This window comes from Rhincodon typus, chromosome 3 (genome assembly GCF_021869965.1).
Source record: "Rhincodon typus isolate 14 chromosome 3, sRhiTyp1.1, whole genome shotgun sequence".
Classification (NCBI taxonomy): Eukaryota; Metazoa; Chordata; class Chondrichthyes; order Orectolobiformes; family Rhincodontidae; genus Rhincodon; species Rhincodon typus.
This window is the reverse complement of record NC_063334.1, coordinates 102,895,210-102,913,664: the sequence shown is the minus strand read 5'-3', so window position 1 is coordinate 102,913,664 and position 18,455 is coordinate 102,895,210. Positions and strand designations below refer to the sequence as shown.

General features: G+C 39.6%; 2 protein-coding genes across 3 annotated transcripts in view; both read left to right on the top strand.

Annotated features, from left to right (window-relative positions):
* LOC109920222 (microtubule-associated serine/threonine-protein kinase 4-like) overlaps window positions 1-18,455 on the top strand; it is a 763,378-nt gene that overhangs the window by 91,824 nt on the left and 653,099 nt on the right. For both annotated transcript variants that reach the window (XM_048595288.1, XM_048595289.1), the window contains exons 8-13: window positions 4,984-5,085; window positions 5,451-5,583; window positions 7,602-7,669; window positions 11,601-11,686; window positions 12,428-12,636; window positions 12,760-12,898. In XM_048595288.1, the coding sequence (XP_048451245.1) occupies window positions 4,984-5,085; window positions 5,451-5,583; window positions 7,602-7,669; window positions 11,601-11,686; window positions 12,428-12,636; window positions 12,760-12,898 (737 nt within the window). The remainder of the gene's footprint in view (window positions 1-4,983; window positions 5,086-5,450; window positions 5,584-7,601; window positions 7,670-11,600; window positions 11,687-12,427; window positions 12,637-12,759; window positions 12,899-18,455) is intronic.
* The window catches only part of LOC125482815 (microtubule-associated serine/threonine-protein kinase 4-like), a 399,885-nt gene that overhangs the window by 257,324 nt on the left and 124,106 nt on the right, over window positions 1-18,455 (top strand). The gene's annotated exons all lie outside the window — the stretch shown is intronic.

Below are 18,455 nucleotides of genomic sequence, written 5' to 3'. Positions count from 1 at the left end.
ATGGGAGGCAAGGGAGGAGATTGCAAGAGCTCTGACATTAATTTTCAAATCCTGTCTGGCCACAGGAAGGTGCCAGAGGACTGGTAGACAGCTAATACAATACCATTATTCAAGAAGGTTGGAAGTGATAAAACAGGAGACTATAGGCCAGTGAGTCTAACAGCAGTCGCAGGGAAACTTGGAAAAATTTCTGAGGGACCAGTTATAATCTCTTCCAACCTCTTCCGTTGGGCAGAAGGTACAAAAGTTTAAACATGCGTACCAGCAGATTCAAGAACAACTTCTTCTCTGGTGTCGTTAAACTTCTGAGTCGACCTCTCAAATTTTAAATTTCATGTTGATCTTGCTGTTTGAACACCTGCTCTGCAGCTGTAGTATTGTATTCCTCGCTCTGTACTATTACCCTAATGCACTTTGTTTGGTATAATCTGCCTGTACTGCACGCAAAACAAAACTTTTCACTGCACCTAGGTACATGCAGCAATAATAAATCAAATCAAATCAAATCAAAATTGGTGGTGTAGTAAATAGTGAGGCAGGAAACCTTAGATGACAGAGATATAGACAGGCTGGTCAGATGAGCTGAACAATAGCAAATGTAATTTAGTCCTGAAGAGAGTAAGGCAAATGCATTTTAGGAAGATGAACAAGGCAAGGGAGTACATGTTGAATGGTCGGGCCCTAGGAACACAGAAGATCGGAGGCACATAGGTATGCATGTCCTTGATAGCAACAGATTGATAAGGTGCTTTAGAAGGCATAATAGAGGTATTTTCTGATCAACCTGCTCAGATGTTATTCCATGCCTCTGGAGATGGTGGGACATGAATGCAGGACTAGTGGCTCAGAGGCAGGGACACTATCACTGTGCCACAAAAGCCCAAGGCTGATGGGATACTTGCCTTTATTGTTCAAGGCATTGAATATAAAAGCAAAGAGGTTACAATGGAGCTGTGTCTAATGTTAGTTAGGCCGCAGTGGAGTACTGTGTGCACTTTTGGTCGCCACAATAAAGGGAGGATGTGATTGCAATGGAGAGAGCGCAGGGATTATTTGCCAGGATCAAAAACAGATGTTGCTGGAAAAGCTCAGCAGGTCTGGCAGCATCTGTGAAAAAAAGAATCAGAGTTAACTTTTCAGGTCCGGTGACCCTTCCACCTAACTGAGTTCTGGAGTTCTGAGGAAGACTCACTGGAGCCCAAAACATTAACTCTGATTTTTGTTTTACTTCACAGGTGCTCCCAGACCTGCTGAGCTTTTCCAGCAACTTCTGTTCTTGTTCCTGATTTACAGCAGCCAGGATGTTTGCCAGGGCTGGAGCAATTCAGCTGGGAAAAGAAACTGGACAGACTGGGGTTGTTTTCCTTGGAACAGAGAACTCCAAGCAGAATTGCTGATTACTTGAGTTTTCTGCTGGATGCCTCTCCAGTAGAAACCTGACCAATCGGGATCCACATGATATAATACTCATTTCGTGCTTTCCAAGCGACTGAACAGTCATTTAGCTCATTAAGTAATGACAGAAGATATTTAATCCAGCTGTAGAGAGCAGAACACTGAAAAAAGGAGAGCAGCAAATTATGCAACCGAAGTAAATGGCGTGTTCAAATTCAGACTTTTGAAGCACTAACCTTTTAATCTGAACTCGGGCTATTTGTCTTCATATGTCAAATTAATCAGTCTCTGACCGTGAAAATCAGATAGAAACCCAAATTAGGAAATTTTCTTAAGTTCTGCACATTTTTCTGCTTAAATAGAGTGAATTGAATCTTTGATTTAAGTTAGTTTATCCTGAGTTTCTTTTCAGTATGAAGGAATGAATTTAAAGAAGGAAATCTTGAGATTATTGTTTTGCCTAGTAGCACATCTAGTCTTTTCGGCAATTTACTGCTTATCTGTGTAACTACACCTCAGCCAAGAACAGCTTGCATTTATGTAGTACCTTTAACAACTAAAAGAGTAACAATTTGCATGCTTGATGGTGCTTGTGACCAAAATTTATGTTGAGTGCTATGGTGGATCTTGTACTGTAAGATAATGCTACCAGCATTACATCAGTTAATTGAGAAATTGTGATAGAACAGTTTACTGCACATAAGGATGCCATTTGGCTTGTCATTTCTGTGCTGGCCCACTGGAGAAGCAGTTCACCCAGTGCCACTCCCCTGCCTTTTCCACGTAACACAGCCCAGCAATAGCATACTATCCCCACCCACTCCCTGCCCCTCTGGGCCCTGTTTCAACAACTGTACTGATTTGTTGATTTTGCTTGATAGACATTTTTAAGTGATTTTTTTTTTCTGTTTGTTAATGTCTCTGTTTAATTCAGCAAAATTGAAAGAGTTAAATTGTTTGAAGTCCCTGTTACGGGTACTTTAATGGTCTATCTCAATGACACTTGTATAAGGTTGTAGGAACAGCACTTTTGTTTTTCAAAAGGTGATTTATGGTTGGGTGTTTATTTTTCACAACAGTTCCTCATTTGCCATTGTTATTATGGGGCTCCCTGGTTATATACATAGTGCATAGCAGATTAAGAAGAATGGGAAGGCCATGAGTTGTCATTGAGTTGACATGGATAATTTGAGGGGCCATGGAGAGTGGCTGGGAGGGAATGAGTTGACATGGAGAGTATAAGGGGTCATGGTGCTGGATGGGGGAGGTATGGGTTTTGAATTTACTCTTCAAGAGAATCCAATATCCAGATAATGATTCACCAGTCTTCTGAAGGGTCTTGAATCATGAGTGACCAAGAAACTGGCATGACACCAGAAAAGTTGAAGGTGTTTAGGGGATGCCTTCCACCAGTGAAGCCAGCCAGATTGCGAGTGCAGTGTGTGGACATGCGCCTCTCACCCTTATCCCACATTGCCAGAGCTAGCAATTTTCATCAGTGTGGCAGGAATCCTAGAATGAGGTCTGTCCACCGTCTTGATGGTTCTGGAGTCTTTCCATTAAATAATCTTCCAATTTTAATGCCCAGTGCTACCATTATTTGAGTGGAAAACATGCTTTCTTGACACAGTCTCCTTGATGCATATAAAAACTCCACAAAGCTTATAATTTTTTTTCATACGGATGAAGACTAAAATGTATTTAGGGTTGCCTGTTATAAGTTGAGTGCAGTTGCACTCTGCCACAGGGATAAAATTTTACACTGGTCAAATAATTTGAAGGAAACCTAAATAATGTTGTTGTATCATTAAATTCCAGTCTTCATTCCTGTTAGGCCAACAGAATTTAATAATACTTTCATTCCAAAACTGATGCATAGAGGTCAGCTTTCTTCGAGAAAGGGAAAGGTAGACTTGAGGGACTCTGAATAAATAATTTAAATCTTTCATCTACCATTCTGTCAGTATAAGGAGAATGATTAAGGGGATGTCTAAAAGTCAGAAGCTATAATGACACAGTGACTCGGTATTTGAACAATTGTGCTTTGTAAAGTGAAAGACAGAGCAGTGTATCTAGTGACCTTAGTTTTCTCCTCACAATGGTTTTAAGCATCTAGGTAGAATAGCCAATCAGCAAAAAATAATAAGAGGACAATAAAAATGACATTTTGAGACCCAGTAACCTTGATTTCTATGAAACTATTTTCCATACCAAAACAGAAACTTGAAATCTTCATTTTAAAAGTTTTGATTTCCCAGGAGGTGCAGCAAAAATAAAAATATATTTTGCTGTCATGGTGCCTGGGATAGTTTGCTCTTTCCCATGTTTATTATCATCATCTCTGTTGCAGTAAAGGCTTTGTAGCTGACTTTCTGTTTAAATATGACCAGTGATTATTGACAGTTTATCACTCAGCTGTGATACTGCTTAACAGTAAAAATCAAATCAGTAGACACTAGCATGCAGCAACTAGTTAGTAAAATAATTATTATCAATAGCTGTCCCAGTATTCTTTTTACTGAAATAAAGTGCTGCCACAGTGCCTTAATTAGTTCTTCTATTTCTGCCTATATCGAAGAAAGCAAGTGGTTTTTCATGAGTTAACAGATTGATACCTGGACTTTGAAGATGAAATAATGAGATTATGGTTAGGAATTATAGAATTTAGAATGTTATTGTGGGAATCAGGGTAGATAGAAAGTATTTCGATGACGGCTTAAGAATTGGAGCCAGATCTTTCATGACTGAAGTTAGGAAAGCCTTTTGCATGAGAAGGGTGATGGAAGTTTGGAAATCTTGTTCACAAATCAGAGTTGATGCTACATTGGTGCCCAAGTGACACAGTTGGGAGTGTTCCAAGTTCTCCAGGATTTGTTGCTCCCAAAGAACCCGGCCAATGGTGCAGGCAAACCAGATTACAGCACAGAGGATGCGCTTCAGTCCTTTGCATCTGGGATGAAAGGCAGTAGATTCCTAATGTTCCCAGACATGGTAATGCTTGGGGGGTAGAAAGCCATGCAGCAGTAAAACCATCCACCAAATCTGAGGAATGGCAAAGAGTGACAACCCCATGTAACATGGAAACAGCCAAAATAGAGATTGATGCTAGATGAGTTGCTCATTTAAATCTGAGATTGATCAATTTTAGTCAACCAAATGCAGTAAGCAAAATGGAGCTGGGCTAAGTAGAATTAGGTCATGGATCAACCATGGTTTCATTGTATATTGAAACAGGATTGAGGGGTTAAATATTCTACTTGCTTTTATAACTGACTAATGCATCATGCCATCAGCTATGTTGGCTAGATATTGTATTTAATTGTGTTGTAATGGAATTCTAATCAAGTTTCTGAGCCTCGAGTCTTTAATGATTTTTATAGTGGAATGATTGACAATGCCAACAGTTGTAATTTAGCTTTAATGTGGGGAAAATTGTTTTGAAGATTTTTTAAATGGGGGATTAAGTACTGAAAATTGTTCCTATGTTTGGTTAATTTAGAAAGAATTTTAAAGAGTTTTATTCCAATAATGGTCCTTATGCACAGATTATTAAAATAATGCTCTCATTATTCCTTTCTCTATGTCTAGGCTCACAAACGTTCTGAAAGTAATGAACTAGCAGTCATTGATCAATTGGTCAGGAAATTACTGATCATCATTGCTCGTCCAGCTCGATTGTTGGAATGTCTTGTAAGTCCTTTTTCACAAAACTAAAGATATGCATGTGGCAAATAGTCAAAATGATAATGTATATAATCTGAAGTGATACTGTAGAGACTATATATCACATAAACAATTTGTCATATGAGTATATGATACATTTGAAAATTATTTACGCAGGGATGAACAATATACATTTGGGCTAGCTGATTGTAACAGTTGATACACAAGAGACATGCTTTGAGATTATGATTTAATATATCTGTTGACCTGCAGAGTTTGTTTTTGAAGCACGGTGACATTTTTGTTCCCGTAAACTTTGCACAGAGGAATAAATTTGAGATATTAGAGGATATTAAAGCATTGACTGAGGTAAATTTTTATTATTATTCCAGGAATTTGATCCTGAGGAATTCTATCACTTGTTGGAAGCAGCAGAAGGACATGCTAAAGAAGGACAAGGCATTAAATCCGATATTCCCCGTTATATTATCAGTCAGTTGGGCCTAACTAGAGATCCCTTGGAGGGTGAGTGATCATTTTAATTGTGTTACTTGCAAATTGTACTTCACCGAGTGCTTAGTCAAGTGTGGAATAAAAATTACGAGAAAAGTGTAGCAATGATATAATGCTCCTGGCATACCTAGAAAACAACATTCACTCTCTTCACTACTGACACACAGTGGCATTGTATATACTATCTGCATAAAGTGTTGCAGCAATTCGCCATGGCTTCTTCAATCTGCCAAACCTGTAACCTGTACCACTTAGAAGGACAATGGCGACAGATACATGTCAATGCCACCACCTTCAAGCCACATGCCATGCTGATTTGGAACAAACTTGCTGTTCCTTCACTATCACTGGTCAAAATCTGTCTTCCTGACAGAAGTGCCGGTATACCTACGCACCAGAAACAGTGGTGGTTCAAGGTGACAACTTACCACCACCACCTTAAGAGTAATTGGGGTGAGCAATAAATGCTCTATAGCCAGTGATGCCCCCATTCAATGAATGAATTTTTAAAAATGGCTTCTTTCTCACAAATCTTAAAAGTGACTAATTAAAAATTATCCTTATTAAAAGATCATTAAAACTTTGCTGTCATGTACATTTTGATGCTTTTCTTCATGTTTGATGTTTGAAACAATCCTTTTTTGAAAGTATTGAATAAGCAAATACTAGTTAGTCAAAAGTAATTTGAATTTGTGTTTTGGGAAATTTTGCATTGTAGAGGAGTTATTTTAAAGTAGAGTTAAAGTTTTGGGATGCTTTTGGGATGTCCTTCCATACCCAGCACTCGCTGTGAAATATAATCTCTTGAAAATACCACTAAACAAAAAAAACAATCATTTTGTATTGGATGTGTAAATGTGTTTAAGAAAGCAGAGAAAGCATTATTTATTTACTTTCCTGTTGAGTTATGAATAAATTAGCATATAACTAATTACAGAAGTACTTTTCTGACAGAATATGCATTAGGAGGCTGTACGTGTTATTTAAAGCCTTCTTATCCTTGCTCAGGTACCATGCATCTGCTCTACGTTAATTTGTTCTTGCCCTGTTCATTTGGCACAGCATGACCATCAGTGACACTCATTTTTACTTGCCTTGCTGGTCTATTAAGCCCCAAATGCAGCAGCAGTCGCACATTAAAAACAGTCATTAAAAAGGCATTTGAGCATCTAATTGGAACCCATCTAATTAAACAAATGTTTCTGTATCTCTCAAATCTTATGGCAAATTGTGAGATTTGAAGTATGTTAAATTCCTTAAGACTCTTCAGCCAATTCAATTGTCTACTCATTTTTTTTTAAGATCAGTTGCTCCTGCAAGTTGGATGCTTTGTCACACCGTAGTCAGCACTGCTGATGGGAGATCGTGCCGTATAAATTCAATTTTTCTTCCTGTTGACCATTAAAAAATAGATTTGTAACCTATTAGGCACCAGTGACTGCATCACAGATGGGTTCTCCAGAAGGAAGTTTTATTTTTCTGTTGTTATCAGCAGTTTTTCTATCATGGGCCTTGAGAAATAGTTTGTTTGAGTACAAAGGGACAGATGCTCAGCTGGTTCACAAACATGTTAAAAGTCTCAGCAGTCATTGTAGCTACTTCATTGACCCACTGTTCAGTTTGAGGATTGTACCAGTTACTAACAACCGCTTTGAGTTGTGAACAATTTAAAGGTCTCAGACAATTAGTGAAATCAGGTAAAACAATCCCAATAAGCATGGCGAAAGGACAGGTTGCTGTGCCAAGCACTAAATGGAAGTGTGGCAGGCTCACATAATTGGTCTAGATATAGCAAAGTACAGAATTTGTTATAATCAGAATAAATAAGGCAGTGAAATTAGTAAAAGGAAAATAGAGCGAATAACACTTCTAGTCACCTGCAGCATAGCATTAAGCTATCAAGGAAAATTCCAATCTTTAGCAACATGTTTCACAATATTTATTGCTTTTGGTTAATTCTAATGAGTGGCCTTTTCGCCTTGAATCAACTGTTGTTTTCCCTAATCGGTAACTTTTTTCTTTCTCAAAAGAAATGGCCCAGTTGGCTAGCTATGATAGTGGAACAGCAGAAACTCCTGAAACTGATGACTCATTGGGTGTAAGTATATTTGCTGTTCGGCTCTTCACTCAAATAAATAGTATAGATCTCCAGACTTGTGCAATTTGTCAACGTTTCTTTATTGTATGTTGTTAATACCTAAAGCTATCCCGGCACAATTTATGCAATTATTCGGGTTTTGAAGTGGCTATCCTTAGAAATGTGACTACTGGTTTATCACACCAGATAGGTTCAGGTCATGAAAGAGAAGTATATTGTGAAGAGGAAATAAGGGAGCTACACATTGCAGACAGATTAAGGGACCCAAGGCACAATTTTTTCCACACAGCGAGGGTGGTGAGTGTATGAAATAAACTTCCATAGGAAGTGTTGGAGGCTGGTAGAATTACAACATTTAAAAGGCATCTGGATGGGTATATGATAGGAAGGTTTTAGAGGGATATGGGCCAAATGCTGGCAAATGGGACTAGATTTATTTAGCATATCTGATTGGCATGGACACGTTGGACTGAAGGATCTGCTTCCGTGCTGTATATCTCTCTGGGTCGATGACTCGAAGTGAGTGGGAAAAGTCCAGAAAAATGTGAAGTTCACTATTTCTGGAGGCATGTGTTTTGTATATATTTAGTTTGTTCACATCTGTTATATTTGTTTTGCCATGAAGTTGTTGGCGACAGATTCAGGTATTCTAATTGGACACTTATCCTTTGATTATTAACAAGATTTAAAGTAGATACGTTTGGAAAGGTATCAGACTGGAAAGTAGCCAATGTAACCCCTCTATGCACGAAGGGAGTGAAGCAGAAAACGGTAGGGGGACAAAAAGCCCCATTAGCTTGATATATGTCATGGGGAGTCATTAAAGAGGTTATAATTGGGCACTTTGAAACTTTCAAGGTACTCTGGAAGAGTTAGTGTGGCTTTGTGTAAGTAAAATTGTGTTTAACCAATTTTTTGGAATTCATTGATATTTGACACTTGCACTGTGGATAAAGGGAAGTCCATTAATGCACTGTATTTGGATTTCCGGAAGATATTTGACAAGGTATCACATAATAGGTTGATGTGCAAAGCAAGAGATCCTAGTAGAAGGGTGAAGTACAGCAAACCTTCTATTGACCAGCATCTATTGGACCAAGAATGTACCAGTCAATCAAATATTCCGGATAATCAAGAGGTCCACATAATCAATGTAAAAACACACGCCAAGTAATAGAAAAGAATTGCAGGGGGTATACACATCACTGTTATACATTATTTACAGCATAAAATACTTAAATAAAAATGCAGCTTTTCCTAAACAAAGCTTGCTGGCAGAGCGTCTTCACATTTGCACCCTCAGTTGACTACTGTGACATCGTGGAGATCACGATAATACAGTAAACTTCCAGTATTTGAGGTATGTAATTTTTTGCTGGTTTATCAAGAGTGCCGGTTAAAACAAATTTTCCAGTACTAGAATAGTTAGAGTTATTGGCTGACTGGCTGAAAACAGAGCTTGCGTAAATGAGTCTTTTACAGATTGGTTGGAATGGAATTCTGGAGGAGTCAGTGCAAGACCATTCAACTTCTACACTGTCTATCGATTACTTAAATGAGGGGATTGAAGGTATGGTGGCTGAATTTGCAGATGACACATAGAGGGGAAAGTATGTTGCAAAGATGAAATAACAGGGATGAGGACTGAAGTAGTGAGGCCAAAATCTGGCAGATGGAGTATAATGTTAGAAAATGTGAAGTTGTTCACTTTGGCGGGAAGGACAAAAAAAAATATTGCTTAAGCAGAACAACTACAGAATTCTGAGGTGCAGAGGGATCTAGGTGTTCTCGTACATGAATCACAAAAAGCTAGTTTGCAGGTATAGCAAGTGAATAAGAGGCTAATGGAATGTGAGAGGAATTGAACATAAAATAAAAAATGAAATAAAACAAAGAACTGCAGATGTTGGAGAGCTGAAACAAAACCAGAAATTGCTGGTGACTCTCAGCAGGACTGGCAGCTTCTGTGGGGAGAAAGCAGTGTTAATGTTTCTCATCCGGTGACACTTCATGAGAACTGGTAATATGTCGTGGCAGCAGGAGTCACAAGATTGAAAAAGTTAACACTGCTTTCTTCCTGCACCTGCTCCCACACCTGCTCAATGTCTGTCGCAATTTCTGTTTTAAAATAAAATTAACAATATTATATTTTAATTATGCTGGACATTGGTGAGAGTTCATCTTGAATACTCTGTGCAGATTTCATCTCCTTTGTTTAACAAAGGATGTAAGTACGTTAGAGGTAGTTCGAAGAAGATTTGATATCAATCTGAGATCATTCTGATCCAGATTAATATCTGGAATGTTAGGTTGTGTTATGATGAAAGGGGACAGTCTGGCCTTGTTCCCACTGGAGTTTGGAAGAATGAACAATGATTTGATTGAAGTTTATAAAATCCTGAGTGGCCTTGACAAGGTGAATGAGGAAACGATGTTCCTTCTGTGGGAAAGTCCAAAACTAGGGGTCACTGTTTCAAAATTGAGTGCTGCCCTATGGTACAGAGTTAAGGGGAATGTTTTTCTCTGAGAGACTTTGGAGCTTCCTGCCTTAGAAGGCATTGGAGGGAGTGTTCTTCAACATTTTAAGATGAAGGTAGAGAAATTCTTGTTAGGAAATGGAATCGAATGCTAACAGGGTATATGGGAATATTGAATTTGGAACGCAAACAGTTCAGCTATGTTCCTATTGAATAGCGGATTAGGCTTGATGGATGAATGACCTACTTCTGCTAATTCATAATAGTCCTCTCCAGTCCACCAGGACAACAAAATAGACATATAATCACACCAAAGACTAAAGGAATGAATGTCCCACTTTCATTCAACTGTGGGGGTGCATCTGTGAGGTCGTGACTAATAAGCCTCCTCCATTGTCGATATAACTCAACAAACCATGCACCAGACAGCTCATTGAGAGATGACAGGCGAACCAGGTTGAGTATCTTGTCTTATCACAGACCTTGACAGTAGCATCCTGAGACATCAGTAGCTTAGCAGCCAGAGACGGGCAGCTTCTGAGTCCTAAAGACCACTGGGTGAAGCCTGCTGCTGAGAGATGTTGGAAAAGGAGTTTTTGGAAGCAGGAGACATCTCGGCTTTCAGTAGCTATTCCCTTGCCCCTCCGTAAATACCTCTAATTGTCACCATCATAACCTGACAGGCAGGTTGCCCTTGTTTCTCAACTGGGTCTGTAACCACCTCTCTCATCTGCCAGAAAGGCCAGTAATCAGGGAGGGGGCAAGTTGTGCCCTTAAATGGTTATTAATTGATCACCAACAGGCCTTAATTGCTAGTGAGTCAAGAAAATCCCAAATGGACCTACTCACCCTGCACTTAGGTAATGAGGTGGTAAGAAGGTGGAGAGTATCTCAACGGGGCCAACTTGCCCATTGTTATGAAAAAGAGTCAGTGCACCCGAACCATTAATTCTGCTTTCTCTCCACAGTTGCTGCCAGACCCACTGAGTTTGTCCAAGAATTTCTGTTTTTACCGCCCCATTATTTCCTCCTCTGTTCACCTCCAGAAAGGGGAAACCGGTGGCTTGAGTTTCTTACAGCTTCCAACATCTGATTGATCGGTCTTGTACGTGGATTCAGGTTTAGTCCCTCCTTTTCAACAGCGCTGATGTCCCATGATTTAAACATTTAAAGAAAAGCATTGAAATTCAAACACACTTGTTCAATGTTGCCTCTATTTGATGAACATAACAATTTGTCACTTAAAACAGACTTATTTTGAAATATTGACTGAATTAATTTTTGAAGGAAAGCCGAGCTAAAGTTAGATAATGTTCCCTTAAAGTAACAGATGAAAAACCGTCAGAAGTCATGAAATAGTTTTACAACATTAGAGACAAATGCAATGTTTCAAGAATTTTCTGATACCATAATTCTTTCACAAGTTTAAAATTAAATTCATTCTTCCTTTGCAGACCTTTAGTCCTTCAGTTCAAGGAAGGCAAAAGCCACGTGAAATTGACTTTGAGACTATGAAGCTGATCAGTAATGGAGCCTATGGGTGAGTGTCGTGGTTAAGGTCAACTCGCTTCCATTTTCATTTCAAGCTGTATAAAGGCAATCATCTGCGTACCCTGTTTGCAACAGTGAATTATTAACCTGGAAAAGGAGAGTGTTCATTTTATGATTCCCTGAGATTATTGTGAGTTGATACTGCGCAGCTTCAGGAAGCACATCAGCGTTACTTTCAATGGTTAAAATATTGCTGAACTCAGTTTAAAATCATGGAATTTTTTTGAAAAAAAATGTTTACCTTCTGCAGCACAGTTAATTGAATGTATTGTCATTATGGGCTTTTGTGGCGCTGTGAATGGGATCTCTATCTCTGGACCAAAAGCTCTGGGTTCGAGACCCCTGACAAGACTTGTTGGCCAAGAAAGCTGCATTGGTAATGTGGCCAAGCAGGTCGATTGCTCGCATGTAAATCCTGGTGGCAGGCAGTCACCTGGTCAGCCATCCTGCCAAATGGCAGTCACTGTATTACTTCATCCGTAAATGTTGTCCAACTGTGGAAGTCTGTGGCCCAAGCCTCCAGAATGAGGTTGGGACAAAACATCAACAGACAGTATGTCATTACTTTGATTGCATCTGTATACTTCAGGTTTCAAAAGTAAGTATAATGAGCCATATTCATTTGTTCCTTGATAATTGTACTCCATCCCCAGTCGAATCATCAAACTGTCCTGACATTCTATCAATGATGTACAAACTCAAGGACTAACTGTTCCTTCTATTTCTTCAGAGCTGTGTATTTGGTTCGTCACAAGGAAACTAAACAAAGATTTGCAATGAAGAAAATAAACAAACAGAACTTAATCCTTAGAAATCAGATCCAACAAGCATTTGTAGAGAGGGATATCCTGACTTTCGCGGAAAATCCATTTGTTGTTAGCATGTACTGTTCCTTTGAAACCAAGCGCCATTTGTGTATGGTGATGGAATATGTAGAAGGTGATGTACTCACTTTTAATTAAATTTTTTGTTTGTTTCTGGGAAGACCTATTCTTGCTCAATATAGAGTTCTAACCAATTAAATCTTTGGTAACTGAAGAATAATTGTTTATGCATTTATAGGTGGAGATTGTGCTACGCTGTTGAAAAATATGGGCCCCTTACCAGTAGACATGGCACGAATGTATTTTGCAGAGACAGTTCTTGCTTTGGAATATCTGCACAATTATGGAATTGTACACCGAGATCTGAAACCAGATAAGTATGTATATGTAAACGATGTTGGCTACAGAATTAATTATTTTAAGTTAAAGTTTGCAGATCAAGATCTCTAGTACAGCATTTGATTGCACATGCAAAGGTTAACTTTAATAAATGGTTTGCTCTTTGTTGTTGCACTTTGTATCTTACCTAAAACTTTAGATGAGATATGATTCTACATGAGATGAAATAAGTTATGAAGTGCGTGTTTAAGATTATTAACCAGAATGTTTTGAAGGTTGATGAAGAAATCTGAGTGCCACAGAGTTAAGAGATCTTAAGTTATGGGTCTTTAGTGCATGCCACTTTCCCTTTTGAAAACTTTGTATTAGACACTCTTCATTCAAAACCCTTAATTGTCACCAGCGGTACTGACATCTACTGCTGGATTCCAATAAATAAAACATGGAAGGGATTAAATAGATAAAGGCCTGTTGATTGAAGCAAACTAATATGTTAGTAAATTAGTTTGAGATGACTGTAATGTGTGCTATACGGACTTGATTGTGTTCCAGCTTGCAGTGCCTCTATCCAAACGTTGCATACTAAAAATTCTTGCAGTTGTGCAATTGTGGGACATAAGTAATTTTTTATTAATACAAGGAAGTGCTTTAAGCAGGAGGTTTTTTTTTCTAATCCTCAGTTTCCCAGAGACTTCCAAAGGCAGAAAGGATGTAGAATTATTGAATGAAGAGTCAAAGGAGGGAAACCAACAGAGGGCTGTGAAGCTGATTCCGGTACAGAAGGGCTGAGTAAAATTTGTCCATGTAGGATTTTAGTGCCTGGAGCAGAGCATGAGAAATGTGGGGGTCATGATAGATGTCAGTGCCATATATTATAGGGGTGGAGAATTTCATTCCAACATTGTTCAATTGGTGAGCATAGGGTTCAGGGGCCACAAAGCCTAGCTTCACTTTACTGGTGTTGAATGAAATTGGGGAGTTTGGAAAGCCTTTTTTGAAATTTAGCTGTAAAAATGCCAAAATAAAAATTGGACAGAATGTTTTCTAAAATTAGGCATTGTTATTATCAATTCTAGGATGACATTTTTAAAAAAAAGCCTCAGGAAGAATTGGCAAAGTTTCTGAGAGGATGTCAATGTGTTGAACAGCACCTTCTCCACCCCCACCTCCCACCCCTTTGCCACCATTCATCTGTGTGGGTCCCTCTCTGTTCCAAGCCCGTGTCATAACCACAGCCTGAGAGGGACTGAAATTACATCCCCCAGTACTGAACGCAGGCTTTCTACTAACAGACTTTCATACTCTGCTAATCTTCTTGCCAAGATGTAGCATAATTTTCTTTTGAATTCAGAACCTTCTCAGTATCCTGTAACAGCAATCAACACAGTAGCTTACTCTGTTGCAGCAAAAGTTGTCCAAAGCACCTCAGCTGGAGGTCCTATGGTGATAACTTCTAAATAGCACCAACAGTGGTGTAGGCGCTGCAGTGGGATGTGGGTGTCCATAATTGGGCCTGCATGTCCAAAACAGCATTTTGTGAATCAGCTGGTCAATGTAACGAATGGCACATTCTGATACGTGCACCAGTACACCTGCAATAGAGATTTACCAGAGAGTACATCCGAGACTGTTAGCATGAAAGAAAGATTTAATAGAGATGTTCAAAATCATGAGGGGTTTTTATTGAATATATGAGAGAAACTTTTTCCATCACCAGGAGGACAGTTTGGAAAAAGAGCCAGAAAGAACATGAACATAAATTATTTTATGCACTTGAGTTGTCATGATCTGGAATAGACTGCCTGAAAAGGTGATGGAGGCAGATTCATGAGCAGCTTTCCAGATGAAATTGGATTTATACATGGAAAGAATTGCTGACTCTGGAGTGAAAAAGAGCTGAAGAATAGGTCTGAGTGGATTTCTGATAGTTCTGCATAACTGTTGAAGCCCTTCTTAGATTTTTAAGTTTTTATTTTTGTTTAAAAATAATAGAGCATTTAATGCCTTTGAAACTTGGGTGGGGGTACTTCAATGAGTGATAAATTGATATGAGCATAAAGTATGCACTTGAAGCAATAATTAGATCAAACAATGGTTGCAAAATTCACCTTTTCAGTGGTGCCATTCGGATGAAAGGCACTAATGGAACATTGCTATCTCCACTTTTGTCAGGCACTTACATTTTGCGAAGGAGGTGGTCACTAAACTGTGCTGCCACCCAACAACCAGACCTGTAGCTACACAGCAAGGTGAGGACATCACCACCAGTGGCTGTGAAGATCATTGTAGCCCTTCATTTCTACACCAGCAGGTTCTTGTAAGCATGAGCAGATGATGTTTCTAATAGTTCACAGTACATCACTGCACCAAGAAGGTGAGGCACTAGATAGAAGGAGAGGGAATTTATAACTTTCTCTCTTAACCTGACAGAAGCAAGGGAGCGAATAGATAGATATGCCAGTCCAATGGGATTGTCATATAGTGCAGATCCTATCATGTTGACAGACAGAACGACAAAGATTGCCAGTGCAGTTGTGGCAACAGCTGGTATCTGTGTAGTTTTTAAAAATTTGTTTTAATCAGATGTTGGTGTCACTAGCTGGGCCAGCATTCGTTGCCTATCCCTAGTTGCCCTTCTGAAGGTGGTGGTGAGCCTGCTTCTTGAACCTCAGCAGTCCATTTGATGTCAGTAGGCCCACATTGGCTAACTCTCTAATGGCAGTGACACTGAAGAACTGAGAATGAGGGGCTTCAAGGAGAACATGCCCCAATTGTTGTTCCCTTGCGTCTGCTGGCCTTGTCTTTCTAGATGATGGTGATTGTGTGTTTAGAAAATGATGTCTAAAGAGGTTTGGCAAATTTCTGCAGTACAGATGGTATACACTGCTGGGAGTGAATGGCACCACATCCACAAACAATCAAGCAGGCTGCTTTGTCCTGTATGGTGTTGTCTTGAGTGTTATTAAAACTGCACTCATCCAGGCAAGTGGAGAGCATTCCATCACACTCCAGACTTGTGCACTGTAGAAGATGGACAGCATAGTCAGAAGATGAGTTGCTGCAGCATTCCTAGCCCTTGACCTGCTCTTGTAGCCACTGCTTTTTTATTATTCATTCACAGATTGTGGGCATCACTGGCTAGGCCAGCGTTTATTGCCTGTTTCTAATTGCCCAGAGGGCAGATAAGAGTCAAACACATTGCTTTGTGTCTGGAGTCACATGTAGCCAGACCAGATAAGAAAGGCACATTTCCTACCCTAAAGGATATCAGTGAAGCAAATGGGTTTTTATGACAATTGACAATGAACGCCATTAGGCCAGTTCCTCATTTCAGAATTTCTTTTTTTATGAAATCAATTTTCACCATTTGTCATGATGGGATTTGGCCGAGAGTTCTGGATTGCTAGTCCAGTGATACAGCTGATTACAGACTGCCTCCCCTAAGACATATTTCAGTTTATTTCATATATAAGTCTATTTCAGTTTCTGGTCAGTTGTAAACCTTGGCATGTTGATAGATTTTTTTTTTTAATTCACGTGTAGGGGACCAGGGGAGTAAGAGCATGGGTGGAAGGTAGGCACTAACAAGAGTGAGTCAGGGTAGAGGGGGGAAGGTGGTGTTTCAGGGCATGAGGAGTGAATTGGAAAGACCCTGATGATGTGGGTGTGCTGGGGCACATGGTTGGGACAGTCAGTCAAGCTAACATATTGAGGGGCCTTAGGAGTGGTGTCAGTACCGTCTACGTGTGGATCCATCTCACTGTGTTGGCTGGAAGAGTTGATATTCTACACAGTGCGTGGATCAGCTAAACCTGAAAGCTTAGCCATACCCCACAAAATGGTGACTAGAACATTGGGCTATTTCTAAATTCACTTGTAGGACGTGGGCATAGCTGCTTGGGCTAGCATTTATTAGCCGAGCCAAGTTGCCCTTGAGAAGGTAGTGGGGAGCTGCCGCCTTGAACTGCTGAAGCCCGTGTGCTGTAGGTAAACCCATAATACCATTAACGAGAGAATTTCAAGATTTTGATCCAGCGACAGTGAAAGAACGGCAATATGTTTCCAAGTCAGGACAGCTTGGATAGGAATTTGCAGGTGGTGGAGTATGTTCCCATGTATCTGGTTTCCAACAAGAACATTCAAAGAAGAGTGAACGCAAAAGCATATCATAATTTCTTCCAACAATAAAGGAAATGTCGCTAACTCCCCTCTTATCAATGTGTGTGCGAACCATGAGGTGCCCCAATATGTTAAAGTATCTCAACAAATAATGATATACCCTTGAAATATGTGAAACCAGTGTAATGTGAAATATTTGCAAGTATAAGTTAATTTTGAAAAAAATACCCACGCCACCATTTTGCGTTCAGTGAGTGTCATGTACATGCTAGTGGAGTTGTGGAGGGAATGTTGTGGCTGTTGGGAACAGTCCCTCTGTATATTCTGGAGGCTCCTATAGCCTACCTGTATGTGGTCTAAAGACAACTGACTGTGGATTTCACGAATGAAAACTTTCCACAATGTATGATCGCATATGTTTTCCTGTGCATACCACTGACACTTCAAATTTTCCATTGAATCGTTGAGAGACAGAAAGTGACAGAGCAGAAGCGACACTCACTTTGAGTTTCCCCTGTTAGGAACGGCATGCCACAGATCAAAGTATTGATTCCAAAGTTCTATGTAAATTACAGCTTTCAAAGACTGAATTAGGCCTATGAATTTAATTAATTAACCAGCTGCCACTTTTTCTTCTGTAAAATCATAGTGAGAGTCAGTAGAAAGAAATTGATCTTGTGTATAAAAAGATTGAGAATGAAAGGGCTCAAATGTAAAATAATTGGCTAAAGAAGCAAATACAACGTCAGAAATGCATTTTCACGCCATGAGTGGTTGAAGTCCAGAATGCATGGCCTGAATATGGTGGAGGCAAGTAGAGTTAAAGCATTCAGAGAAGGAATTACAATTATTATCTGAAAGCAAGGATGTGCAGGGTTATGGGAGAAGGCAGAAGAATGGTTCATTTGGAGAGTAGGTGCAAATATAATGTGCTGAATGGCCTCCTTTTGCACTATAACACTTGTGAGAATCTGTCTTTTGTGCCCTTGGCAAGTATTTCCTAAATAATCTGCATCAACACTTGGCTGTTCATCTAGTGCCATTGGGTTAAAATTGTGGAATACCCTCCCTAACTGCATTGTGGGTCTACTATATGGACCACCTTCTCGATGGCAACTCCGGACAGGCAATAAATGCTGGCCCGACCAGCTATGGCCGCATCTTGAGTGAATTAAAGAATCATTATTTGCTTAACCTGACACAAGTAGCCCAGTCCTGATGAAGGTTGTAAACCCGAAACGTTAACTTTCCTGCTCCTCTGATGCTGCCTGACCTGCTGTGTTCCTCCAGCTCCACACTGTATTGACTCTGACTCCAGCATCCACAATTTTTGCTACCTACAAGTAGTAACCTAGTTAAGGAAGAATTGTTAAGAAAGTGAGAAGAATGCATTTTGTACAAAACCAAGAGAATAATATTGGAAGCTGTTTAACCAAAAGTCCTGAAGGCAGGTGAGGCTAAGCTGAGCCTGGATTC